Source organism: Babylonia areolata, chromosome 20 (genome assembly GCF_041734735.1).
Source record: "Babylonia areolata isolate BAREFJ2019XMU chromosome 20, ASM4173473v1, whole genome shotgun sequence".
NCBI classification, from domain to species: Eukaryota; Metazoa; Mollusca; class Gastropoda; order Neogastropoda; family Buccinidae; genus Babylonia; species Babylonia areolata.
This window is the reverse complement of record NC_134895.1, coordinates 18210552-18238524: the sequence shown is the minus strand read 5'-3', so window position 1 is coordinate 18238524 and position 27973 is coordinate 18210552. Positions and strand designations below refer to the sequence as shown.

Genomic DNA, 27973 nt, shown 5'->3' with positions numbered 1-27973 from the left:
TGTGCAGCACATCCAGAGCAAGCAGAATACCCTCATCAGCAGCACAGCTTTCAGATGGTCCGCGTCAGCAGATGGCTTTGTTCACTCAGAGTTTCTGAGGAGCGGCGTCTGTAAAGAAAATTACAGCCTAGTTAAGTGATACAGGTCACAGAAATGTAAGGCTTTTTTGTTTATTATTCATTAAGATTTTTGTTGTTGTTCTTTTGGGGTGGGGGTGAGTTCTGGCCAATAAAGAAAGGACACATATGCAGCACTTTAGAAAAGACAGAAAGAAAAGAAAAGAAAGACACAATGTGACCCAAGATTAAGCATGCACCTGAGGCCACAAAAAAGAATAAATCAATAAACAGCAAAGAATGAAGCATAAAAAGATTATAGTGAAAGGTTTCTATAACTAAGAACAGTAATGGAGTAAAGCTTTGGAATAAAATGCACCATAGCAGAGGTTATTATAAAGAGAAGACAAAGAAAACACAAAATAAAGGGATAAAAATCAGTCGTCAAAATAAGAAAAACAAAAATCCTACTGAAGACACCCTCCTTCTTTCCCAACCTACTCCCAAAAATTAAATGATGTATACATCTGGATCTTTTCTTCCAGTCAGACTGACATATGTATACACACAGCCTAACACGTATGCAGCATACATGTTTGTTCATTTTTCTATGTTTGTTGGCTTCTTAACATTTCCTTTGCTTCTCTCCTTCCTTGTTTATGTGCATTTATTTTTTTGTTTGTGTTTAAAATCAACCATCTTCATTCCACCCTAACCAATTTTCACTTTTCAAACAATGTAGGCATGCACAAAAAACAAAAACAAACCCCCCCAAAAAAGTCAACACAACAACACACACAAAAACAAAAATAACCTGAAGAAAACAAAAAAAAATTTTTTTAAATAAATAAATAAATAAACACCCATTTAAAATCATTTCAGGAAAAAAAATCTTCAAACAAATGCAATCCCTTCATCCATAAAGGAAATTTTCTTCCTAAAATTACGTTTGAGTAACACACTTAGCGTGACCCACTAGTGCAGACTCCAGCAGGGGTCTGATTCCTGTCCTGTGCAAACTACTACCCACCTATGCAGAGAAAACAAAAGTCGCTACGGCCGATAACCTCCCGGAGTGTGTTAATCCTTGTCTATAGTCTTTTCCCCCTCTTTTTTTAATCGGCAGTCAGTCAGCCTGGCATTGTACTTCAGCATGGTGTTATTTCCTTGGGAGAGGTACCTCACTCCAATTTACCTCACTCCACCCAGGTGTGAATGGGTACCTGACTTTGGTGTTGGGAAAGGTTAAAGTGAGCGGAAGGAGAGGATCAGGTCCTGCCTCCTTCCTCTGCCAGACAGTGGACACAAATTTACTCCCATTAACGGCTATAAATGGCTATCGGACCTAGCAGCTGCTGCATTTCCCTCGCTGTGCTTTTTGGAGCTGAAATGTTCTCTCTCACCATTCCTCCTGTGTAGCAGTATGGCGGGCCTGACACTGAACATGACAGGCTATGTGACCATTAGCCTTTAACTCTTTCACCGCCACGTTCCTGTGTGGAAAAACACTCCCCAGCGCCAAGTATTTCAGATATGAAGCTCTCAGTCACAGGCTTCAGTTCATATCAAAACAACACAACAGACTTGTTCACTTCAAACTGGGTCAGGGAGCAAAGGTTAGTCATTGTTCTACTGGCGGGGAAACTGGCTGCAGCTGTCAAGCTTTGTCACAATGTAAAGAAAATGGTCCTTATAACATGACTGGTCCTTTTAACATGACCTCTGCATGTCGACTAAAGTCACCTGTGGCGGTGCACTGTCTAGTTGACTAAGATCACCTGTGGCAGTGAAAGAGTCAAGTCTTAACAAAACAAAAAAAAATCTATAAAAAAAAAATAGTAGTTGAGTAGTCTTGAGTAGTTGAATAGTCTTGAGTAGCCTTAAAAAAACTAACCTTCGACAGCAGCAGGCAGTGAGGCAGTCGACCAAGGAGCAGTCGATGGTGGCAGCGTTCTCTGTGTAGCGTTTGCGGTAGAGCCCGGAGTGCAGGGGAGTGTTGCATTCCTCTAGGAACGCCTGCAGGTCTGTCTTGGGGAAGCCGTTCTCATAGTACTCCTGACAGGCACAAAAACAACAGGCAAATATATATACATACATATATACATATATACATACAGTCATGACAATTGAAATCATATAAAATATTCATATTAAAAACATTTTCTTTGAAATACAAATTTTTAAAAAAATGTAACATAAAACTGAACACAGGAAACACATTTCATTACAATGCTATATGCGGAGGCAGAACCATGACAACTGAAATAAGATACGTACATGGAAAACAAATAAACAAAATTTAAGTAATATAAAACTGATAACAGGAAACACATTTCAAAATGGTTATACTTCTGGACAGGCAGATCCACAACAACTAATATGGAGTAAAACATAAACATTAAAAACGAATTTTCAAAAATACAAATTAACAGATTGTGTCAGAAAAATGTAAGGAGGCTCAATGTATCATATCACTTTTGAATTTATCTAACTATTCCACTTCTATGAGAGAAAAGAAAAAAAGATGAAAAACACACCACGATGTCAATGAATGATATCTGCATTGGTTACAATAATTCACAAGGAACAACACAGCATTTAGTTACCATCAACAACAACAACAAAAAATAATAATAATAAAACAACAACAATCAAAAAAAAAAAAAAAAAAAAAAAAAAAAAGAAAGAAAGAAAAACGCACCACATTTTAAAAGAATAATACCTGTATCTGTTCCAATAATTCATGAGGAACATCACAGCATTTAGTTACCATCAAAAAGGGATGCAAACAAATCAATATTCAGGGAACATTACCTGAAAATATATATACTATTCATCAATTTTCACAGTGTCCATTTCATTAAAAATAAACAAGGTGAACAATCAATTCACTCTTCTCCTTTGGCAGTTTCAGTTTTAGATTTTCAAAGGCAAAACAAAACACAAAACAATTGGTGGAGTGATGGCCTAGAGGTAACACGTCCACCTAGGAAGCGAGAGAATCTGAGCGCGCTGGTTCAAATCACGGCTCAGCCGCCGTTATTTTCTCCCCCTCCACTAGACCTTGAGTGGTGGTCTGGACACTAGTCATTCGGATGAGACGATAAACCGAGGTCCCGTGTGCAGCATGCACTTAGTGCATGTAAAAGAACCCACAGCAACAAAAGGGTTGTTTCTGGCAAAATTCTGTAGAAAAATCCACTTCCATAGGGAAAACAAATAAAACTGCACGCAGGAAAAGAATACAAAAAAAAAGGTGGTGCTGTAGTGTAGCGACGCACTCTCCCTGGGGAGAGCAGCCCGAATTTCACACAGAGAAATCTGTTGTGATAAAAAGAAATACAAATACAAATACAAAGAGGCACTAAAGCCAAAAGACATGAGTGGAATAAACACTGGGGTGAAAATAAACACACATAATCCAAGAAGAAACGCATAAAACATGACTGATTTTTTATATGTGAAATGCTGACAGACGATGTGCCTGCCATCAATGTAATCAATTTGATGGTTCTTATCAACAAGGAAACAAGCAAAACAAACAAAACAAAACAAATAACAACAAAACAAAACAACAACAACAAAAACTCCAGAAAAACAGAAAAAGGCAACAACACAAAAAAGAACTTTCAAAATTGAAAAAATCTACAAATTATTCTCTCTCTCTCTATCTTCTTCATTCCCTATTTTATGTCTTGTATGCAGTGAAATGATAATAACAATAACAAATATAATAATGATAATAATAAATAAAAATAACAACAGCAATAATAATAATAATCATCATCATCATCATCATAACAATAATAATGATACTACTACTACTACTAACAATAATAATAATGATCATGATCATGATAATGATAATAGCAACACTTATAAACACTCATTCAGCTTTTTCTGTTGTTGCTAAAACAGAGCTTTACATGTACAAAACTCACTGAACTGTAAACGACACAATAATAAGAGAATTCACACACTCAGACGGATGAAAGAGTGATGTAATCGCAAACCACCCTTCCCACATTACATTCAATCTCCTGCCCAGTGACAGTGATCACAAACACTGAATTCCATTCCATTCATTCTCCTGCCCGGGATGGGCGTAGAGGAGACATGAGGGACGATTCCGTAGTCACTGAATGGGACAAACCAAAAAAAGCTTTGATGAATATTTCATTGCAGTGACGCCTCTCTCTCTTTCTCTCTTCTCCAACTCAGACAAACAAAACACTACAGCGGCTGACACAGGAGTGTCTGTTTCCAACCGTCATCTCCATTTCTTTTCTCCAGCATAAATAATTCACTCCTGCTTCACTCCCCTACTGTTTACATCCCTTATTCTATTGACAGTGGCTTGTCTGTCAACCCAGAATTCCAAACTTTAACCCCTTTACTGCCAAACTTTGGTGAAATTAGATAAGTGTGGCATGAAGGCAAAGTACTTTTAAGCAGCGTTAATCTGAACAAAAGTACTGCAATCCTAGAAGAAAAAAACCCTGCCAAAGAATGATAACTGACATTCTGACATGTAAATTCAGTCTTATCTCAGTAAGGTGTCAGCCCTTCACCAGCAAGCATACTCATCAGTGGCAGTCGAGGGGTTAAAAAGTCACACTCATAATTCCCTCTTGACCCAGCAGAACTTGAAATGAGCCACAAGGTTCCTTCAGTTTAACAATAATTCTACCAACCTCCTGGGGAAAGATTCTGGAGTGGTGTGGTAAAACGGCTCCAGAAATGGAAAAAGAAAAAAAAAATTTAGAAGACATTCCCAGCCTGGAAAATGTTCTCTCATTTTCCCCAAGACTTTTCCAGCCTGGAAAAGGCTCTCTCATTTCCCCATGACATCTACAGCCTGGAAAAGGTTCTCTCCTTTCCCCCAAAAAACATTTCCAGCCTGGAAAAGGCTCTCTCATTTCCCCAGGACATCTACAGCCTGGAAAAGGTTCTCTCATTTCCCCACGACATCTACAGCCTGGAAAAGGTTCTCTCATTTTTCCTGAGATATTTCCAGCCTGGAAAAGGTTCATTCATTTTCCCCAAGCCTTTTCCAGCCTGGAAAAAGTTCATTCATCCCCCCCCCCCCCCCCCCCCCCTCCCCCCAAGACATTTCCAGCATGGAAAAGGTTCTCTCATTTTCCCCAAGATATTTCTACCATGGAAAAGGTTATCTCATTTTCCCCAAGACTTTTTAAGCCTGGAAAAGGTTCTCTCATTTCCCCAAGAAATTTCCAGCATGTAAAAGGTTCTCTCATTTTCCCTGAGACATTTCCAGCCTGGAAAAGGTTCTCTCATTTTCCCTGAGACATTTCCAGCCTGTAAAAGGTTCTCTCATTTTCCCTGAGACTTTTCCAGCCTGGAAAAGGTTCTCTCATTTTCCCCAAGAAATTTCCAGCATGTAAAAGGTTCTCTCATTTTCCCTGAGACATTTCCAGCCTGTAAAAGGTTCTCTCATTTTCCCTGAGACTTTTCCAGCCTGGAAAAGGTTCTCTCATTTTCCACAAGATATTTCCAGCATCGAAAAGGTTCTCTCATTTTCCCACAAAGACTTTTCCAGCCTGGAAAAGGTTCTCTCATTTTCCCACAAAGACTTTTCCAGACTTCCGCGACTCTGTATGAACCCTGCCGGAATCGAAAGAAGATGGATGATCCCATTTACCTTGAGGTTCTCATAGGTGTCCATGATGACGGAAATGAAGAGGGAGAGGACGCAGTAGATGAAGAGAGAGATGAAGATGTACAGGTAGATGCGGGAGAAGTACCACACCACGTCGTTGTCAGTCTGGGTGGCTGTGAACGTCACAAACATGTCGTCTCCATTCACCAGGGAGTACAGGCACTCCGACGTGGTGCTCAGATGGCGGAACTGGAACATGCACACATGTACATACATTTAGATGCAACTCCACAAGAAGCTCTGGGGACCACCTGCTGCGCAGCAGAGGACGGTGGACTTTGCGCTGCAGACCAGATGGACCATCTGACCGAATGACCTGGGTAAAACGGAAGAAGAAATGCAAGAAGTGTGCACACAGGCAAGCATAACTCAACATGTGTACAGAATACAGATCAGTATGGACATAAACTGTAAACTCTCTCTCTCACACATACACACATGTGCGCGCACGCGCGCACACACACACACACACACACACAAACATACACACACATTCACATATACACAGAGTGACGAAGAAGAAAGGAGGAAGAGGAGGAAGGAGAAGAGGAGACAGCATGTGTACATTTGCATCTGCTTGTATGTCTGCCTCACTTTCCCCAGAAATATGACATATCAAATTACAAGCTGCATTACCTGCATGAGGAACATTTTTAACAATTAAGTAACTAACTACGGAACTCATAAACTCAGAGTGCTCACAGACATTTTCAACTGATGATATTTACCTTCCTATCTACTTTACTGAAAGTGTTCACAGACGTTTTTACATCCATCCATCCATCCATCCATCCATCCAACCAACCAACCAACCAACCAACCAACCAGCTAACTAACTAACTAGCTGACTAACAAACTGACTAACCAACCAACTAATAGACACTTGTAACAAATTACTACCTCCGTATCAAGCCAATTTATAGTGCTGACTGACAGTTATGACAACTAACTAACCAATTAGCTAACCAACTAACTCAAAGTATTCAGACTTTTAAAAAAAAAACCCAACTAACTGACTGACTGATTGGCTGAGTGACTAAATCGAACACAGACATTTTTGCTTGTTAAACTAACTCAAAAACAAACTAACTAACTAACTGACTGACTGACTGACAACAATTGAAACTAACCTTGCTTGTCAAGTGTTTGCCTGCTATGCTTGGCAAATGCCTCACTAACCAATTAAATAACAAACTAAAAGTCTTCAGACATTTTTAACTAAATAACTGTCTAAATAAAAGCATTCAGACATTTTTGTCTGTTAAACTAACAAACTAACTGTGCTCACAGACATTTTTCACAACTTACCAAGAACGTTCACAAACTGTTTCTACAAAACTTTTAACGCCGTAATGGCAAAGGGTCTAATGGTTCAAATTCATGTTTTCCCGCACAACAAAACATTCCAGGAATTCAAAATGAACACCAGCTTTCTCACTCTCTGCCTCTCTCTCATATACACATTTTTTTTCAAGACAATCAACAAAAAAAGAAAAGAAAACGTAACACTTTTACATCATGTTTCCAGAATAAACTTTAGCATTCTATTATTTTGCTGTACCAAAAACTTCCAGTGTAAGTCTAGATCAAAACTCCACTTTCAACCCCAAAAAAATCCTAACAACTAACTAAAAGTGTTAAGACATCATTTTATCAATAACACAAAAATCAGTCATGGCTGGCTCTCAGGTACCAAGGATGACGATGCTTTTTTGCAATCATCTGTGGACATCATCAGTGGACATGCATGTGGCTCTGTAGACTTTGGGTTATGAAATAAGTAAGAAAAGGAGTTTGGGACATAGCAGGGCATTTTTTTACTGTCAGCCGCCTGAAATTTGGCCAAGCAGAGCAAACCGATAGGCCAAGTTTGCATCAGTTTGACATGGTACAGTATACAATACGAAATACGAAACTAACTAACCAGCCCACCAACCAAGCAGCTACCAGTGCAGACAGACTGACCTTGATGTGGTAGGGCCCCAGGATGACCCAGCCACAGAACATGAAGCCAAAGTAGATGGCCAACGTGCACACCATGAACCTCAACACGTTGGGGAAGGCCGTCTTCAGTGTCAGGATCAAGATCTGTTATCAATCAATCAATCAATCAAAAACACTTTATTAATCCACACGGAAATTAGCTTGTGCAAACACAGGCTCATTCTTAGTAAACACCAACATAAAATAAACATGTGTACCTGTCACAACTCATGACAATGACGTGTGAAGTACTCACTTCGTGTATGCCCTTCCCCACTCACTCTCCCCAGCTTGCTTGTCTTTTTGTATGTGTGACTCCCGCTTGTACGTTTTTCACATGCAATCGTGGAGTCATGTGTTGCGTTCCTGTCACTGCTGAGCAGAGTTTTAAGTCTCTCTGTTCTGTCAGTGACACTTTTCTAGGCTTTGCGCCCATGGCCTTCTTGGAGGAAGGTCGTGCCTGTTTGGGTTTGGGGCTTTTTGCCCAGTTGGTACCCTCAGGTGAGGATGGCTTTTCCTCTGGGTGGCCCTGTATCTATGTTCTGTGTGCTCCAGCTCTGAGGGAGTGCCCTGCTGGACATGTGTCGTCTGTTTGTTTTGTTTCCAGCGTCAGGGTAGTGGTACCCGGTTGGCAGGTGAGTTTCGCTGTTGCATTGGTAAACTTATCTGTTGTAGTTTGTACTTGTCAGTTGGCTGTTATATGTGCTTTTTCTTCATACATTTGTCCTGTTCTGCTAAGATGCGAGATGGTGACGTTCGATTTTGTTTATTGGGATTTGAGGGTTAATGCTGAAGTCAGGCTTGTATTGTTTCCCTCTGTTGTGATATTTTAAACATAACTTTTTAAAGTACGGAAACGCTGTGATTCGTTTCATATATTTATAGCATTCCTGCAACTGAGAGTTGAGTTAACGTTTTCCTTGTGAACCCCTTCACTATTATTGTAAGAATGTTTCTATTTTCGTTATGTTCACAAGGTCAAATTATCATTGATAAATGTTTTCTAAACTATCAAGTTTTTTTCCCTAGTTCTTTCAATGTCTTATGTATAATATCTTTCAGAAAGTGTTCACTAGTGAATGTGAAGTGTGGGGCGGTGTCAACGGAATTTTACAGCGATATTCTAACTGCTGTTTCAGTGTGGTAAAAGCTTTTGTTTATCAGTTTGTCTTGTGTGTTCATTGAGGGGGGGCAGGGGTAATCCTACCAGAAGGGTAATGAAATCTATGCAGTTTTCAGCATCCCACTTCCTGCACCATCTCCCCTTCAGCCTGTGTTGGCCAGGCAGCGTTGTTGCTCCATCTGCTGCTGACTGCTGTCTTCCTGCTGCCCGCCTCTTCTCATCACTGTCATCATTTATGCACTAGTTTCGTCGTCTTCATCTGTTTTCAGTCTTCACCATTGAAGTCGTCGTTTTCCTCTTGTGTTGTGCAGTGCTTCAGTTTATGTATTCATCGAACGTCTTAAGTTCACTGATAGTATTCTCGGGACTGTTTGCCGCTGGGCGGCCATGTCTTAAAGCTCTGTTTTTTGTGGGGTTTTTGTGTTATTATTTATCCATTCTGTTGTCATTTAAGTGTATCAGTTGTTGCAGCTGGGATTGTGGTTATTTTATTTGGCAAGTTCTGTGTGTGATTGAATAAATGGATGTGAACCCTACATTTATTTAGTCTGTGTTTGTGTTGTCTGGGTGTTAGTGCTGGGCTGGGTGGGGGTTTCTAGTCCGCTCTCTTATAGAGCGTGACAGTACCATAGAAGACATTAAAACTAGTCAAATAAGAACTCACAGTAGCTGACGATAGACTTAAACAAACCACACACATGCACGTGCACGTTTTGACGTACACAAATAAAAAAAAACATTGAACAAAAAAATTGTATATATTCAAAAGCACACACACACACACACACACACACACACACACACACACACCAACTCTCAAGGAATACAAACAGCAACTCTCCTTGGTTATTTTCTTATTTTTTTCTTGAATTTCAATCATTTGCCTTCAGTCTATCTGTCTTTCCTTTATATTTTAATTTATTTACTTTTCTCTTTACTTTGTTCAATTATTTCATTCTTCTTTGTAATTTTTTTTTTATATAATACAAACCTTGAGCAGGCCTGATCAGCACACTGGGTGTATGCATAGGTAAGACATCTGTTTTTTGGTTGTTGTTTTTTTTTTTATTGTTAAGCATGTTTAGACATCTCCTTGAAACTGAAACTTTTCAACCTTTATCTTTTTTTTCTTCTTCTTTTTTTACATACAGCTTTTGCACATATGCAAAAAACCAAACTGCCAACATTTTAAGTGCAAACAGCAACCGTTCATTTTTCTTGTCCTAGAAGACTTAATCTAAACATTACTTCAAACACCACAAAGACACATGCAAAAGCCATACAAAAGCCACCTAGGGTTCAGAACTTCTCTAAGTTATAAAGTTTTGTCTACATGATGCTTTCTAAATAGGGTGAGTGTGTGTGTGTGTGTGTGTGTGTGTGTGTGTGTGTGTGTGTGTGTGTGTGTGCATGCACACACCTGTGTGTAAGCTGTTACAGTTACTTCTATTGCTACAACTCTTGTTTTTTATTCTCATTTCATTATTACCTTCCAGATTTTATAACCAAATAAACAAAAAAACAACTGCAGTAACATTCTTAAAAAATAACCCACCCATCGAACTCCAAACATATCAAAGTAACTTTTTTTTAATGTGCATTCAAACACTATACTACAATGAGCAACAAATTCTGTGTCTCAAAAACGTCATCCACTATATTCACTCAAACACTATACCAAGATAAACAACAAATTCTGTGTCTCAAAAACGCCATCTACTCTGTTCACTCAAACACTATACCATGATGAACAACAAATTCCGTGTCTCAAAAACATCTTCATCAACTCTGTCCACTCAAAACACTATACCATGGTGAACAACAAATTTCATGTCTCAAACATCTTCATCAACTCCGTTCACTCTATTCTGTGTCTCAAAAAATCAGCTCCGTTCACTCAAAACACTACACCATGGTGAACAACAAATTTCGTGTCTCAAAAAGATCTTCCTCGACCCTGTTCACTCAAATGAAATACCATGATGAACAACAAACTTTGTGTCTCAAAAACATCTTCATCAACTCTGTTCACTCAAACACTACACCATGATGAACAACATATTCCTAATCTCAAAAAAAAACAAACTTCATCTACTGTGTTCACTTAAACACTATACCACATGAACAACAAATTTTGTGTCTCAAAAACAAATTCATCAACTCTGTTCACTCAAACACTAGACCATGATGAACAACTAATTCCATGTCTCAAAAACATCTTCATCGACTCTGCCCACTGAAAACACTATACCATGGAGAACAACAAATTCCGTGTCTCAAAAAGATCTTCATTGACCCTGTTCACTCAAACACTATACCATGATGAACAACAAATTCCTAATCTAAAAAAAAATTCATCAACTCTGTTCACTCAAACACTATACCTATATGTACTTTATGTGTTCGTATTGATATGATGTGTGTCGATGTCACATGCTTAGATAATTATTATTCGGATTATAATATGTACTTTGTTTCCTGTGTACTGTTCAAACCTTGGAGACGAACGACTGGGGGGAAAAGGCACAGTACCCGCCTGCCACATGGACATTTTAAGCAAACGACAAAGTACCAAGCTTATCCCTTAGTAGTTTAGTTTACATTGATTATGTTTTTCCTTTCTGTTCCATTTTATTTGTTTTGCACATTTTTGTTCCGATTTGTACCTACTATGTCACTAGAGCTTTACAGCTAATGACATTAAACATTTCAGTGTTCAGTGTTCAGTATACCATGATGAACAACAAATCACGTGTCTCACAAACATCTTCATCAATTCTGTTCACTCAAACACTATACCATGATGAACAACAAACTTTGTGTCTCAAAAACATCTTCATTAACTCTGTTCAGTCCTTTCACACTGCTGAACTCACATTGTATTTCTTGAAGAAGCCCAGGTACCTGAGGCAGCCCACCCAGGCCATGAGACCCCCCAGCCCCAACAGCAGACTGCAGAAGTCATAGTTGTGGGACGTGATCGTCACCGTCTGGAACATACACACAGTTTCAGTTTCAGTTTCAGTAGCTCAAGGAGGCGTCACTGCGTTCGGACAAATCCATATACACTACACCACATCTGCCAAGCAGATGCCTGACCAGCAGCGTAACCCAACGCGCTTAGTCAGGCCTTGAGAAAAAAGAAAAAAAAAAAAAATATATATATATATAGATAAGCTTACATAAATAAATAAATAAATAAATAAACATACACACACATACACACACACACAAACACCCAGAAATGATACTGTGATGTCAGGGTAACCACTGACTGAAGATGAATAACATGAAGGAAATTCACCATTCATCTGCCTCCACCTCCTCTTGTAAGCGATACCACTCAAATGTAAAAATTGATACTGTAACAAAATGTCTACAATCACCAGTATGTGTGACGGGACATCAACTCACTCTGCCCCACAGCTACATGCCTGCTACAACTCCCCGGGACCAGCACTACATGAGACCACTGGAGTAAAAACAGGGTGGTTCAATAAAATAGCGAAAATCGATGGAGAATTGTTGATTTAATCAGTTGAACAAAGCTTCATTTTCATGCTTCCGGAATCCATAAATGGTTCACTTTAGAATACCAACTGTACCAAGCAAGAATAAATGAAATAAGAATAATGTGTTGGAACGAGAATACTTGTACCTGGTCCAGAGGGGAAGTAATCATGGTACAAGTTAACTCGTACCTGGAGTAGAATGAGTTAAACAAAAGTCATCATCATCATCGTGACACAGACACAGCTGCTTAGTGGTGGCCTAGCAGTAACATGTCTGCCTAGGAAGTGACAGAATCTGAGGGTGCAATGGAATTTTTTCCCCCTCCACAAGACCTTCAGTTGTGGTCTGGACACTAGTCATTTGGATTAGACGATAAACTGAGGTCCCGTGCGCAGCATGCACTTTGTGCACATAAAAGAAGCCATGGCAACAAGAGAGTTGTCCCTGGCAAAATTCTGTTATAAAAAGCACTCTAATATACATGTGTGTGTGTGTGTGTGTGTGTGTGTGTGTGTGAGAGAGAGACTGAAGTCTGACTAAATGACACAAGAAATAAATCATGAGCGCCTGAAAGCAGCTGTCAGAAAGCTCTACCCAGCCAGGCAGCCTGTTGCGCATATGACTCCATATTTGTAAAGCGCATAGAGCTTGGTCTCTACCAAAATGGGTGCTATATAAGTATCAAAAACAACAGACAGGGAACAAAGAACAAGTCTTAAAATGATTAATTCTGCAATCCCGCTGATAAAACAGAGGTCCTGAGACTGACCGAGACTGACCAAAACATATTACAAACCACATTTACACACATAAAAACTGGACAATGCTTTCTGCGTGCGACCACAAGGAAAAAAAGACTTTATCTCCTGCAGAGTCAAAATTTTTGGAACAGGTGAAGACTTTTTTTTTTTCATTATCATATTGTGACCACCAACATTATCAATATCATAATCACCATCATAATTATCTTCCTTATCATTGTCAATGTTGCAATTATTGCTATCGTATCAACAGCAGAGGGAAGAGGACCCATACAAACAGATGCTATTGTACCTGTTCTCATAGCATTCTAATTTTTTCATTACTAACGCCACTCTCATTACCAGCATCAAGCAAGTGAAGTAATACAATACACAATCATTACTGTTACTGACATTATATCATCAACAAGGATTATCATGATAGCAATCATAATCATTTATGTCTCACAGTCAACAATCACAATAATTTGTGTAGCACAGTCCACAATCTTAATTGTTCACAATTTACAGTCAAGAATCATTAATCATTAGTGTCTCATAGTCACCAATCATCATAATTATTTGCATCTCATAGTGAGGTGAAGCCCTGCCTACCCTTGTCTCCAGACGAATCTTGAAAGCCGAGCCAATGATGGTGAAGACGTCGTTGATGATGATGAGGAGGTACCACAGGTTCACAAACTCCATGCGATCCGAAAACTTCAGCTTCTTACCAAAGCGCTCCCTGAAGAGTCTTTCCGTTTTCTGAAAGGGAAAGCAAGGCACAATAATGGATGAATCAATGAATCTTAAAATAAAAATTATAATAATGATAATAACAATAATAATGATAATGAAATAAGAATGATAATAATAATAAAACAAAACAAAATTAAGTTATAAAATCTTAAAACAAGAATAAAACAAAACAACAACAAATGAACGAAAAAGGTTCCAGCTTCTTCACCACAGCTTAAATCTTCTGCTTGAACTTAAAAAAAGAAAAAGAAAAAAAAGGAAATGTAATGTATCACTTCATGGATGGACAACATATACAGGTACTGCTTAAACCTTCTGCTTGAATTTCAAAAAAAGGAATGCACTGTATCACTTTATGCATGGATAACGAACACAAGTACTGCTTGAACATTCTGCTTGAATTTCAAAGAAATGAATGTACTGTATCACTTTAAGCATGGATGACAAACACAGGTACTGGTTAAAACTTCTGCATGAACTAAAAAATGAATGTACTGTATCACCTTATGCATGGATAATAAACACAGGTACTGCTTAAACCTGCTTAAACTTAAAAAAATGAAATTACTGCATCGCTTTACAGATGGATAATGAACACAGGTACTGCTTAAACCTTCTGCTTGAACTTTAAAAAAAAAGGAATATACTGTATCGCTTTATGGATAGACAACCGACACTGGTACTGCTTAAACCTTCTGTTTAACTAAAAAAATGAAATGTACTGCATTGCTTTACAGACAGATAATGAACACAGGTACTGCTTAAACCTTCTGCTTGAACTTCAAAAAAAGAAATGCACTGTATCACTTTATGGATGGACAACAAACACAGATATTGCATAAACATTCTGCTTGAACTTCAAAAAAAGAAATGCACTGTATCACTTTATGGATGGACAACAAACACAGATATTGCATAAACATTCTGCTTGAACTTCAAAAAAATGAAATTACTGCATCGCTTTATAGATGGATAATGAACACTGGTATTGCTTAAACCTTCTGCTTGAACTTTAAAAAAAATAAAAAAGGAATGTACTATATCGCTTTATGAATGGAAACAGAACAGGAGCTACGACACAAAATGAGATGAGGTAGTGATGCGTTTCACTACCAGGGTCTTCCGAGGCAAATCAGTAAAACATACACTGACAGACAGACAAAAGGACTAAACTGAACATGTGCTGAAGGTGTCTTGAATGTTATGCCCTATCTTGAAAAATTAACCCATAACTTCTCCTACTTGAAATTGTTTTATTTCTGATATGTGAATGAATAAATAATGAATACAAAAATACATCAATGAATAAGAAATAATTTATTCTTTGTTCCTTCTTTTTCCCATCTCTAATCTGCTACCTTGTAGAACTTACCTAAATTCAAAGGCAAGATGCCTTGCAAAGAAGTTATTCCAATCAGCAAATATATTTGCTTACATATGTATATGCATCATGCGCATGTGCGCACATGTGTGTGTGTGTGTGTGTGTGTGTGTGTGTGCAAGCTTGTACATGAGCACATGCAATAACATGCTTGTAAGTAACACATTTATCATTATGCACAAAAGGTGTACCATGGGTGCATTTAAGAATATGCATAGAATACAAACTTTCCTTTTTCATGTTTTTTACTTGAACACCCAGTAATTATTCACAATACCTTCTCCAATAAGGAAGGATGAAATTTCAACATATCAGTAAAAATGACTTTCAAGCTATAACTCAGTAGAAACATAAATGATGAAATCTACATAACTTTCACAATCTACAATCCTGCCGAACTGAACGTAGCCCAAGAAAAAACAAACAGTAATACAAAGGGTAACACTAAAAGAAAACCCAACATAATGAGCAGATTCAGAGAATGTAATCAGCATACCCCCTTGAGTCTCCAAGCTCGGATGTGAGAGCGGATACACAGTATGCTGGACAGTGCACATATCACGATGACAGAAGAATCAAGGGCAACGCTCTTTACCTTCATGTAATGCTCCTCATCTGAAAACAGTTGTCAAACTGATTAAATAAATGCCCAGTTACAGCATCTGAAAACAGCTGTCAAAATGATTAAAAAAACACACACACAAAAAAGTGTAGTGACAGAGTCACAACAGGTGCAGTGAGAATCATGGTTGTCACTATCAACTTTCTCACCATTCAGTCATAAAAAGTGCCTTCATACACAGCAGCAAGACTTGCCTGTCAGTGAAAGACAACTGCTGTATTGTAAGCAAGAAAGTGATTATATAATAAATGTAACATCCTTGAATGTGTGCGTGCATGTTTATGTGTGTCCATGCATGTGTGAGCAGATTTATTTTAGTTTCTTAAGTGCGTGGGCGTGTGTGTGTGTGTGTGTGCGCGCGCGCGTGAGTGCACACGCGTGCTAAATGCCTTTGACAAAGCATGTGTGAGCAGATTTATTTTAGTTTCTTAAGTGCGTGGGCATGTGTGTGTGTGTGTGTGTGCACACTCGCACTAAATGCCTTTGACAAAGCATGTGTGAGCAGATTTATTTTAGTTTCTTAAGTGCGTGGGCGTGTGTGTGTGTGTGTGTGTGTGTGTGTGCGCATGCGTGCATGCACACACGCGCTAAATGCCTTTGACAAAACATGTCAGCAAGAGTGGAAACCCATGCAATGGGTGGGCTATATCAAACAGACACTCAAGATCTGTGTACTCCGATACACACTTTGCTTTTCTTTTCCTTTTTCTTTCACTTTTTATCTCATTGTCCCCACCACACCCAAACCACCAAAAAAACCCTGTCAAACACACACACACACACACACACACACACACACAACCACCACCACCAGTTATTCTTCATTCTTAGAAAAGAAGAGTTTTGGAACTTGTTTGACATCATCATTAGTGAAACCTTCTCGCACATCACTATTTCAATTAAAACATACCAATTTATCAGACAAATTCAGCAAACATTATTTCAACTTTTAAAGGGTGTTTCATGTTCTCAGTGTCAGCAGAACTCTGATCCATAGCCTTCTTCTGTCTACATCTTTACATTTCTTTTCTCAATGTAAAAAAGGAAATTTTCTTCCTAAAATTACATTTATGTAACATACTTACCGTGACCCACTACTGCAGACTCCGGCAGGGGTCTAATTCCTGTCCTGTGCAAACTACTACCCGCCTATGCGGAGAAAACGAAAGTTGCTACTACCGATAACCTCCCGAAGTAGGTTACCTCCCCTTTGCATCCCTGAATAGTGCCCTCTTTTGACAGCGTCTACTGGAAACTTTTTAAAAAATTATTCTATGTGTTCATCAAACCATGATAATATGTTGTGTGGCTTCAGCCATTCAGAGCAACAAAGACAAAACAAAAGATGAAAACAAAACACAATGCTCAATCAAGATAAATGAATAAACAAACAATCAAACCATCCATCCATCCATCAATCAACACCTAACAAAGACAGTGGTGTACACAAAATGAACAGCAAATGTTTAAGGAACCAAACATGAGCAGTACTCAATCACAATAAAAAAAACAACAACAACAAAACAACAAAAAACAAATGATTAAACAAACCATAATCAATCAATCAGTCAATCAATATGCAACACAGAGAGAGATTAAGAGAAAATGAATATCACAAAGTCACAGAACCACACACACACACACATGCACACACAAACACACACACAAACACAAACGTACAAGCACACACACATGCACACACACATACACACACCTTTAGCAGCTTGTGTCATTATTTTGCCAGAGCATTCTCTTTCAGTTCTCTTTGTCAACAGGTCGATCAGAACTTCCCCGCTTCGCTCGTAATTCTTGAACAGAATCTGCAGGAGACAGGAATCAAACACACACACACAGGCACACACACAGGCACACACACAAACATGCACACACACACACATGTACACACACACACACGCACATGCACACACGCACACACATACATGTGCACACACACACACACACACACACACACACAATGTGCACACACAAATACACACACACACACACACACACACACACACACACACACTCAAATAATTTTTTTTTTTAAACACACACACACACAAACACCATATCTCAGGAATATGTACACCAATCCTTCCACCAATTTTGGGATGAAAACATGAGAAAAGAAACAGGTAACAAAACAGTTATGCATTCAAGTATTTGAAATGTATAACTTGAATAAATCAACTCGACCCACACATGAAATGAAAATAATTCTTTTCTCTTTTTTTTCTTCTTTTTTTTTTTTAACAAAACATGGACCCTTTCATAATTTTCCTGTTCATCATGATTTCTCCCCAGTCCAAGCCAAATTGTTTCCCTTCAGATATCAGCTGACCAAACTGCAGTTCACACAAATCACACTCTCTACACTTGTTTCTTGACCTGACCAGTGCAGCAGACAATCATGTAATGTGTCAGACTTGCATCTTCAGGATGCATGGTTCAAATCCTGACAGCACCAGCAGCTTCGAGGAAGACTTTTCCAATCTCCAAGATCAGTATTCAGTGTGTATACAAACAAGTCTACCTGCGCCTTACTTCCCTCCATGTCTTCTTCTTCTTCTTCTTCGATCGTGAGCTGCAACTCCCACGTTCACTCGTGTGTACACAAGTGGGCTTTTACGTGTATGACTGTTTTTACCCCCATGTCAATGTTCCCACAGAAGATAAAAATACGTACATTAAGGATCCTGTCATCCATGTCAACATCTGGTGGTTGACAGAAATACAAATATGCACTGGCCTCAAAAACTGAGAGTGGATGTTTCTACAGCAGGGTAAAAATGGTCTTGCTCCTGAAAGCTTAGTCGTATAAACAAGTAAACATGGACCTTGCGGTTCATGAACATCAATGCTTATCAATGTAGGCATTCCCCACATCACATTGTTAAGAACATAAGATATTTGAGGCTTAATTTTGAACAATCTGAACACTCTCAAAAAAAAAACCTGACTCCCTCAACAAAAACTAGTTTTATCAAGCCTAGCAAAACTCACCGTAGCATTGACGTAATAACAAGTGGGGCCATAACGATTCTCCATCAGGTTCAGGTGAAATGTTGTGAAGGAGAATGTTAAAGACAAATCCAACAACCTGCAAAGAAAAACAGACATCACTCATATATGATGACGCTGCTTTGTGAAAACCCAAACCATGTATTCCAAGAATCTTTTGAGAAAAATCGAACTATATAAACTGATTCTGTTTTGAGCAAACTGAAACTGAGTAAAACAGAGTTCGTAACTGATGCTATTTTTAGCAAATGAAATTCAGTACACAGGCAGAGAGCACAGCACAAAACCTGCACAACTTACTTCAGAAAGGGGATGGTGATGTTGTGCTCTTTCAGAAAAGTGCGTATGTCATACGGGTACTGGCCTTTTGAAGAATCCAAAGGAACCAAGTCCGTGCAGTCTGTGATCAAATGAGGAATTCAGCCAGTAAATCAAATCTAATCATCAGTGACCTATCCCTCCTCATATATACACAGACTAATCAGCTGATTCTATTCATGCCCTGTAGCACATAATACCACCACCAGAGATCTCTGTGGCTGCCTATCATGTACTGCCTTAGCTGGTGTCACCCACATCAATCAACCACTTGAAATTCTGAGACACACAGTGTACAGAAATTTGCCTTCAGGCTCATAATAAAAAAATACATGCACTGGTTTAATGTATAAGAAATCACACATCACATTGCACTCCATAGCTTAATCAACAGGGCACAGACGCAGTTTGACCAAGACGCAGCTTGATTCAGCCACGTTCTCTCTTGTCTGGGCAAACAATAAAGCTGATTAATCCATTCAATGGTTTTTCAATGCAAACACACACATGATTAGCTGAGCATCATCACATGAGACCAAGGATAGTAGTGACTGCCCTGGCCTCGTGATTGATAGGTTTAGAGCGTCTAGGTAATGTTACAACAGGAAAGCATGTGACCATGCAATGAAGTCGAAAATGAACTCATCAGAACAATTTTGATGTTGGTGTAACGTCGGAACAAACTGCGATACAGCGTAACAAAATGCGGCAAAATCATAACAGCTGGCATCTCTGAATATACAAAAAGACATCCTCCACACAATGCCAAACAACAAACGATCCTGAAAGTCAGTCTCTCACTCACTGTGTAGCACGCCCCGCCCCACAATGTAGGAGCCGTTGTGGAAGTCCTGGTAGTTGTTGAAGCTGTTGCACAGCCTCATGGGCACGGGCCTGTGGTCATCCTGCTTGATCAGGTTGAAGGTGGCCAGCGCCGACTCTGACAGGTTGTGATACTGAAACAAAAAAAAAACCCATTTTATACTGACTCTGACAGGTTGTGATACTGAAACAAAAAACCCCAACATTTTACACTGACTCTGACAGGTTGTGATACTAAAACAAAAAAACCCACATTTTATACTGACTCTGACAGGTTGTGATACTGAAACAAAAAAACCCCACATTTTATACTGACTGACAGGTTGTGATACTGAAACCAAAAAAACCCACATTTTACACTGACTCTGACAGGTTGTGATACTGAAACCAAAAAACCCCACATTTTATACTGACTGACAGGTTGTGATACTGAAACAAAAAAACCCCACAATTTACACTGACAGTTTGTGATACTGGAACAAACCCCCACATTTTACACTGACTCTGACAGGTTGTGATACTGAAACAAAAACCCCACAATTTACACTGACAGGTTGTGATACTGAAACAAAACCTCCACATTTTACACTGACCCTGACAGGTTGTGATACTGAAACAAAAAAACACACAAAAAAAACACATATTAGAATGACAAGTATGAAACAAACAAAAAAACACATATTACACTGACAAGCTGTGATCCTGAAACAAAAAACCTCACATATTACACTGATACTGAGAGGTACTGAAACAAAAAACCCACATATTACACTGACTCTGACAGGTTGTAATACTGAAACAAAAACCCCACATATTACACTGACTCTGACAGGTTGTGATACTGAAACAATGACTCCAGACAGGCTGTTGTACAAAAACAAGGACTGGCGAGTTGTGGCACTAAAACCACCACCAACTTCACACATTACACTAAATCTGACAGCTTGTGGTACTGAAACAATGACTCTCACAGATTGTGTTACTGAAACAACAGCTCTGACAGACTGCGATACTGAAACAACAGCAATGGCAGATTGTGGTACTGAAACAACAGCTATGACAGATTGCAGTACTGAAACAACAGCTCTGACAGATTGTGGTACTGAAACAACAGTTATCACAGATTGTGGTACTGAAACAACAGCTCTGAGAGATTGCGGTACTGAAACAACAGCTCTGACAGATTGCGGTACTGAAACAACAGCTCTGACAGATTGCGGTACTGAAACAACAGCTTTGACAGATTGTGGTACTGTAACAACAGCTTTGACAGATTGTGGTACTGTAACAACAAGTCTGACAGACTGTGGTACTGAAACAACAGCTATGACAGATTGCAGTACTGAAACAACAGCTCTGACAGATTGTGGTACTGAAACAACAGTTATCACAGATTGTGGTACTGAAACAACAGCTCTGAGAGATTGCGGTACTGAAACAACAGCTCTGACAGATTGCGGTACTGAAACAACAGCTCTGACAGATTGCGGTACTGAAACAACAGCTCTGACAGATTGTGGTACTGTAACAACAAGTATGACAGATTGTGGTACTGTAACAACAAGTATGACAGATTGTGGTACTGTAACAACAAGTCTGACAGACTGTGGTACTGAAACAACAGATCTGATAGGTTGTGGTGCTGAAACAACAGATCTGATAGGTTGTGGTGCTGAAACAATGACTCTCACAGGTTGTGGTACTGAAACAATCATTCTGACAGGCTGTGGTACTTTTACAACTTCACACATCTTACCAACTCTTTTATCAATACCTACCTCATTTTAAAAAAATATATTCTAAAAAGCGTCCCCCCCCCCCCCAAGCCTCCCGCACTCAAGCCCCAAATACACTGCTAAGGAGACCCATTAACACAGGAAATATCACAACAACAAGCCAATGATAAGCTATATTCCTTGTGACCCCCGGTACACTTGGTAATAAAGACATATTCTATTCTATTCTATTCTATAAGATGTGAAACAAACCTGACGCCAAGCAAAATCAATGTAGTCCAGGAGATCATCCACACTATACAAAGCATAGTCGCCGGTGGCGGGTGGATATGGCATAGTCTCGTAGCTCGGGTCCCAATTCTTCAACAGGAGGTGTTCCAGTGCCTTCTGGTTCTGCTCAAAGTACTCCACAATGTCTGAACGCTGGGCCCCAAACTGCACCAGCTGCAACACACACACACGCACAAAAACATACACAGATATTTATCTATCTATCTATTCATCAACACACACACACACACACACACACACACACACACACACACACACACACACACACACATAGGTCACTTCTCCTATTCATAGTTAATCACACACACACACCCTTCCAATTTCCACCCCCACTCCCTCATCCATCCCCCCACCTCTTTTAGGAGGGGAGGGAGCTGGGGGGGGGGGGTCTACTATCATTCGTTGTGAAAAGACATTAAACTGATAACAGCACACACACACACATACACACACACACACACACACACACACACACATACACACACACACACACACACACACACACACAAATCTAACACTGACACTAACACTACTAACTAGCGACAAATGTAAGACAAACAGCATTTCAGAAAAAGAAAATGCCAAAATAGCAGATTATGTATTAGTATGCGTGCATACAACTACAAGCATGTGGACATGGGTATGTATGTGGAAAATGGATCAGGAGGGCATGTGTGTGTGTGTGTGTGTGTGTGTGTGTGTGTGTGTGTGTGTGTGTGTGTGTGTGTACTCCATAAGCATGCATGTGTGCGTTTGTGCATATGTCTGAACATCCATATGCATGCTTTTTTGGGGGAAAGGAAAGGGGTGTGGGGGGGTGTAGGGGGGGGGGGGGGGCAGAGGTTACTCTATTCATGCTCCACCCAAGCCACCACCCTCCCCACATCACACTTTCAAGTGACTCCATAAAGTAATGAACAAAATCAAACGAAAACGAGGAAATGTAACACCACCTAAATCTGATTCATCAGCCAGATCAATAGATGATCCCATTTCCTTCCCTTCCTTCAAGTAGTGGACACATCCGCAGAATCAGAAACAAGGAAGTACTCTTTATCCTGTTGACCACTGACTTCCAACAGATACTGAGGAATGACTTGTCACACATACCAATCACCATCGTGAGTTTTCCTTCGCAATGTGATAGACGCAAATTCTTACAATACTTCAAAAGAATGGATGACCGTGACTTGCCCTTCACCCGGGAAGTAACATAATACAATAGCAGCCACTTTGGTGTAGGATTTCAACACACACACACACACACACACACACACACACTGACACGCACACACACTGACATGCACACACACTTTGAGCTAGATAACAAAATACGTTGATAAGTACCAACTACACTGTCCCTCTCCCCAGTTAAAAGAAAAACAAAAAGGAAGGAAACCATTCACATTAAAAAGAAGGGAAAAAGCTAATGCTTTCAGCATAGTTAATGAATATCAACTAGCAATACTGTCAAGAATGTGTTTATGTTATTAATGACAAGATGATAAAGAAGAAAGGAAACTGTCCACTTCATAAAAACACAAAATGCATTCAGCATTATGAGAATCAGCTTTACTGGCAAGAATGTGTGTGCATTATCAAAGACAAGATGGTTCAAAATGAATACTGAATTCCCTGAAAAAACAAGAGGCAAGGCCTTCAAGACTCACTTGTGATAAATTAAGTCCCCTAGCATTAATTACAGAGTAATTTCCCTTTTTTACTATCTGCACCAAAACGTTTGCAAAATAAATAAAAATTCCATGCTTAGCAAAAGAAGTTCCTGTTTGAACAAAAAATGATAATAATGACTCCTCTTGTTGTTGTGTCAGAATAAGAGGTCAAAGTGCCAAGTTTAGAGAATACAAAAAATATAAATATAACAGTAAATGCAGTTTGCATATAATTAGGCTTTTTTTTTTTTTTTTGGTGCCCATCCCAGAGGTGCAATATTGTTTTAAATAAGATGACTGGGAAGAACTGAATTTTTCCTATTTTTATGCCAAATTTGGTGTCAACTGACAAAGTATTTGCAGAGAAAATGTCAATGTTAAAGTTTACCACAGACACACAGACACACGGACACACACACACACACACACACACAGACAACCGAACACCAGGTTAAAACATAGACTCACTTTGTTTACACAAGTGAGTCAAAAAAATAGTGCAGTCCAAACTTAAAATGGAAATCTACTGGAAAATAAAAATGCAGTGTATAAAGGACAAAGAAGAAGAACCGTTCTGTGAACAGTTATGACTTCTCAGTATGTACAAATGATTCTTCACTCTAGTGAGGACACCTGACTGTATATTCATTATTCTTTGACTTTTGCCAGGTGATATGATTATGACTCTCCAAGAGCTGTGAGACCACACCTGAAAAGTGATGAAACTGACAACTGTGTCACAATGACACCACGCAGACCACACCTGAATGGTGATGAAACTGACACAACTGTGTCACAATGACACCACAAAGACCTCACCTGAATGGTGATGAAACTGACACAACTGTGTCACAATGACATCACACAGACCACACCTGAACAGTGATGAAACTGACACAACTGTGTCACAATGACACCACTAAGACCCACCTGGGGCTGTATTCAAGAGACCATCGTGCCTGCAGTTAAACTGATGTGTGCCTGCGGGTAATCTGCCTGAGGCAAGGCAAACTGCCCGAGGGTAAGCAATGACCAGTGTTCAGGAACACATAAACCTACCTGCAGTTTTACAAATCCGAAGGCAACTTACCTTTACTATCACCAGCCGCCATGGCGAAGTGGTTAGCGTCACGAACTGACGGCTGGGAGGACGCGGGTTCAAATCCCAGCGGAGGTGGGTTTTTCGGCCCGTGGCCAGCTCCTACCCAGAATTGAGTGTGCTGTGGGCTTAAATGGGGAGACTGGGACCACACAGTCGAGTGTCATCCACTTCAAGGATGCGTCTTTGGGTGTGTCGTTCTAATTACCTGACCAACACTGCAAGTGTCTGTATCTCTCGGGCCTGGTTAACACCGGGATATCATTATGACAGGAAGCATAGAGTACAGCCTTGTCACGCAGTCCCAAACCAAAAATGGACCTCCATAGCAACATCGTCATCATCATCGTCATCCTCCTTCATCGTCATCAATATAAAAACAAAATAGTCTCGAAGTCTGTGGCCTTTCATGCCCTGCTCTCATAGTGACCTCAGTTTCGATTCCCCTCCACTTCCATGCTTGGGGTGAGTCCTGTCAATGTCGTCAGTGTCGGCAGATTCATGGGGGGCTGTTGTTTGAGGGGCGTGGTGGTGGTCTCCAATCTGGGAGGGACGCTCACTCAGTCTGGCTCCGCAACTAAGCCATTATTGTCGTTAGTAGGGGGCTTAGTAGGTGGTGTCCTAAGTACGTTAAAACAGAACAGGCACCACTGAACATCACCGAAGTGACTCAGCAGCAGTGCAGGGTCTCCTCTGGTGTGTGGCCTCCTGGCGACCTAACATCGATGGTTCCCTGTGGACTGCCGACGCTGGAACTGCGATGGACGAGCCCGGGTGTGGCCGTGTATTGGGGAATCTAAATGAGCAGCGTGGTAGTAATGCCACTGAAACGGTGCAGATGTTGGGGCTGCAAAAAACAACAACAAAAAAACAAAAAAAACTTACCTTTACTATCTGCCAAGGGTGACAGCCCACGAAGCAGAGGCAAATATGGCGAATCATTTTGTTGCAGTAGTTATTTTAGGAGAAAACAGGTGTTTTGTGGAGAGACCATCACCATGTCTTGAATACGGCCTCTGATAGTTTCATTTTATCCTTTGTTCACTTGGCAGTCAAACTTGACGTACTGAGACTGGCAGACGTCATTATATTCCATATCAAGTACATATGTAGCTGTGAAGTGAGTGCACTTGCAGACGATAGATTTGGAATGCCCAAAGTTTGCAGATCATCAAAATTTGTTCATTACAGAGAAACATTTGAATCTGAACTTCGTTAATTTAGTTCATTTTTCCAATTAGTTACAAAGCAGGGAGGACAATGTGTCAGAATGTGAAAGTGACCCCTAGATTTGACAAGTTGCTGACTCAAATCACTGCTTTGCCACTGAAGCCTTTTGTTTTCTTTTTTCTTTTTTTTCTTTTTGTCACACTTTGGCGCGGTGTGAAGTAAAACAGCATGCACAGAAGGGAATCCCAAGGATTCTTATTTACAGACCACAGGTTAGCTGCCTGAGTGCACTTTGTGCTTCATGAATACAAAGATAACCTGGTCTTCAAGGCGAACTGTGACTGCGGGTCCCTGCCCTGTCAAGGGTAACTTGCCTTCAGGCAAACTGATTTTTGTCTTGAATACTGCCCTTGAACGGTGATGAAACTGATAGAAGTTTCTAACACGTTTCACTCATTTTCAAAAGCTATTTATCCAGCATCCACTGTCCGACGCTCAGATGAATCCCTGCTGATCATAACAACTTTCTCACAATGACACTTTGCAAACCTACCTGAACGGTGATGATGATGATCTTGATGATCTGCAGCATCAGCTTCCAGGGGATGTGGCGGCGGGCCTTGAACTTGCTGCAGGGGTCCATGAAGAAGAACTTGATGCGGCGGCGCAGCTGGTCCACCTGGTCTGGGGTCCAGGTTCCAGTCCCACAGCACTCCCCAGTGCTCCCGTAACTCTGGCTCCGTGTCACCTCGGGTTCACTGCGTCCTCGGTTTTCGCCGAAGCGATTGTCATTGGACCGTGACCTGAAGATGGTGCGGTGGTGAGGGGGGGGTGAAAGCAACCGGGGTGACGGGGTCTGGATCAGGGTTGTTGCCTTCTTCGTGAGAGTCGGGCCTCTCCTGACAGGCGCAGTCGCTGACGACCAGCCGGGTGGTGGCCACTTCCACGTTGGCCATATCTTCCATTTCTGAAGGGTGAAACACGCGTGCGCACACACACACACACACACATACACACACACGCACACACACATACACATACTCACATCACACACACACACACGCACGCACGCACGCACACACACACACACACACACACACACACATATTTATTTAAAAAGAAAAATGTCTCTCAGCTTGTGAGGAGTTTAAAAGTGTCTGTAGAACACTCACTTCAGGTTTAAGGATGTAAAGTTTAAAGGAACTCTGCCATCCTCACCACAACTTCTTTTTTTTTCTTTTTCTTTTTCTTTTTTTTTGCCAGATCCATGAATAAGGCCATACACAAAATTGTTCTGAAAACACTTGTGTTCAGAATAAGAGCCACTAACACACACACACACACACACACACACACACACACACACACACACATACATATACTATATATACCTACAGGTATAAGTATATTTTTAAAAATGAGTGACCTGCATAGCAGAGGCTGGTTGTGTGAGCAGACATTGTCAAAGACTGCAAAAGCAGTTTGACTAAATACTCAGGAATACGAAGGTATAGACTGACTGAGAGGTTGACCCAGGAGTGAGAAAGAGAGATACAACAGATCAATTTATACTGGGCAGGGTGCATTATGCTACTGTAAAGGTGAAATGTGCTGCTGCTATAAAGAAAATCTCTGTACCAAAGTATAGACAATAAAGTTTGTGTGTTAGTATTGTGTTCATGTGTATTTGTAAATAGGGTGAGAAAAGACATAGCAAAACTTGATCAGACAAACAAAGCACAATTCAACATACTTCACGATCATGATCAATGCATACACCTGAGTATGTGCACACTCTCACTTGCAATGTTCACATACACAATTCTCTCTCTCTCTCTCTCTCTCTCTCTCTCTCTCTCTCTCACACACACACACACACACACACACACACACATACATGCATTCAAAATTCAAGAAAGATAATAACAAAAACAAAAACAAAAACACTTACCTCTCCCCTCCATTCTCAACCAAATCCCCACC

General features: G+C 40.1%; 1 protein-coding gene across 1 annotated transcript in view; it reads right to left on the bottom strand.

The window, feature by feature from the left end:
- Positions 1-27576, bottom strand: part of LOC143294551 (mucolipin-3-like) — a 35603-nt gene extending 8027 nt beyond the window's left edge. The window contains exons 1-14 of the mRNA XM_076605928.1: positions 27511-27576; positions 26544-26957; positions 22010-22201; positions 20005-20155; positions 19182-19281; positions 18864-18960; positions 17572-17677; positions 15732-15850; positions 13711-13860; positions 11719-11832; positions 7702-7824; positions 5719-5925; positions 1951-2111; positions 1-108 (exon numbers count right to left, since the gene is read on the bottom strand). The exon at positions 1-108 is cut by the window's left edge and continues 8027 nt beyond it. Coding sequence (XP_076462043.1) covers positions 51-108; positions 1951-2111; positions 5719-5925; positions 7702-7824; positions 11719-11832; positions 13711-13860; positions 15732-15850; positions 17572-17677; positions 18864-18960; positions 19182-19281; positions 20005-20155; positions 22010-22201; positions 26544-26957; positions 27511-27576 — 2058 coding nt within the window. The 3' untranslated portion in view covers positions 1-50. The remainder of the gene's footprint in view (positions 109-1950; positions 2112-5718; positions 5926-7701; positions 7825-11718; positions 11833-13710; positions 13861-15731; positions 15851-17571; positions 17678-18863; positions 18961-19181; positions 19282-20004; positions 20156-22009; positions 22202-26543; positions 26958-27510) is intronic.
- Between the last annotated feature and the right edge of the window lie 397 nt (positions 27577-27973).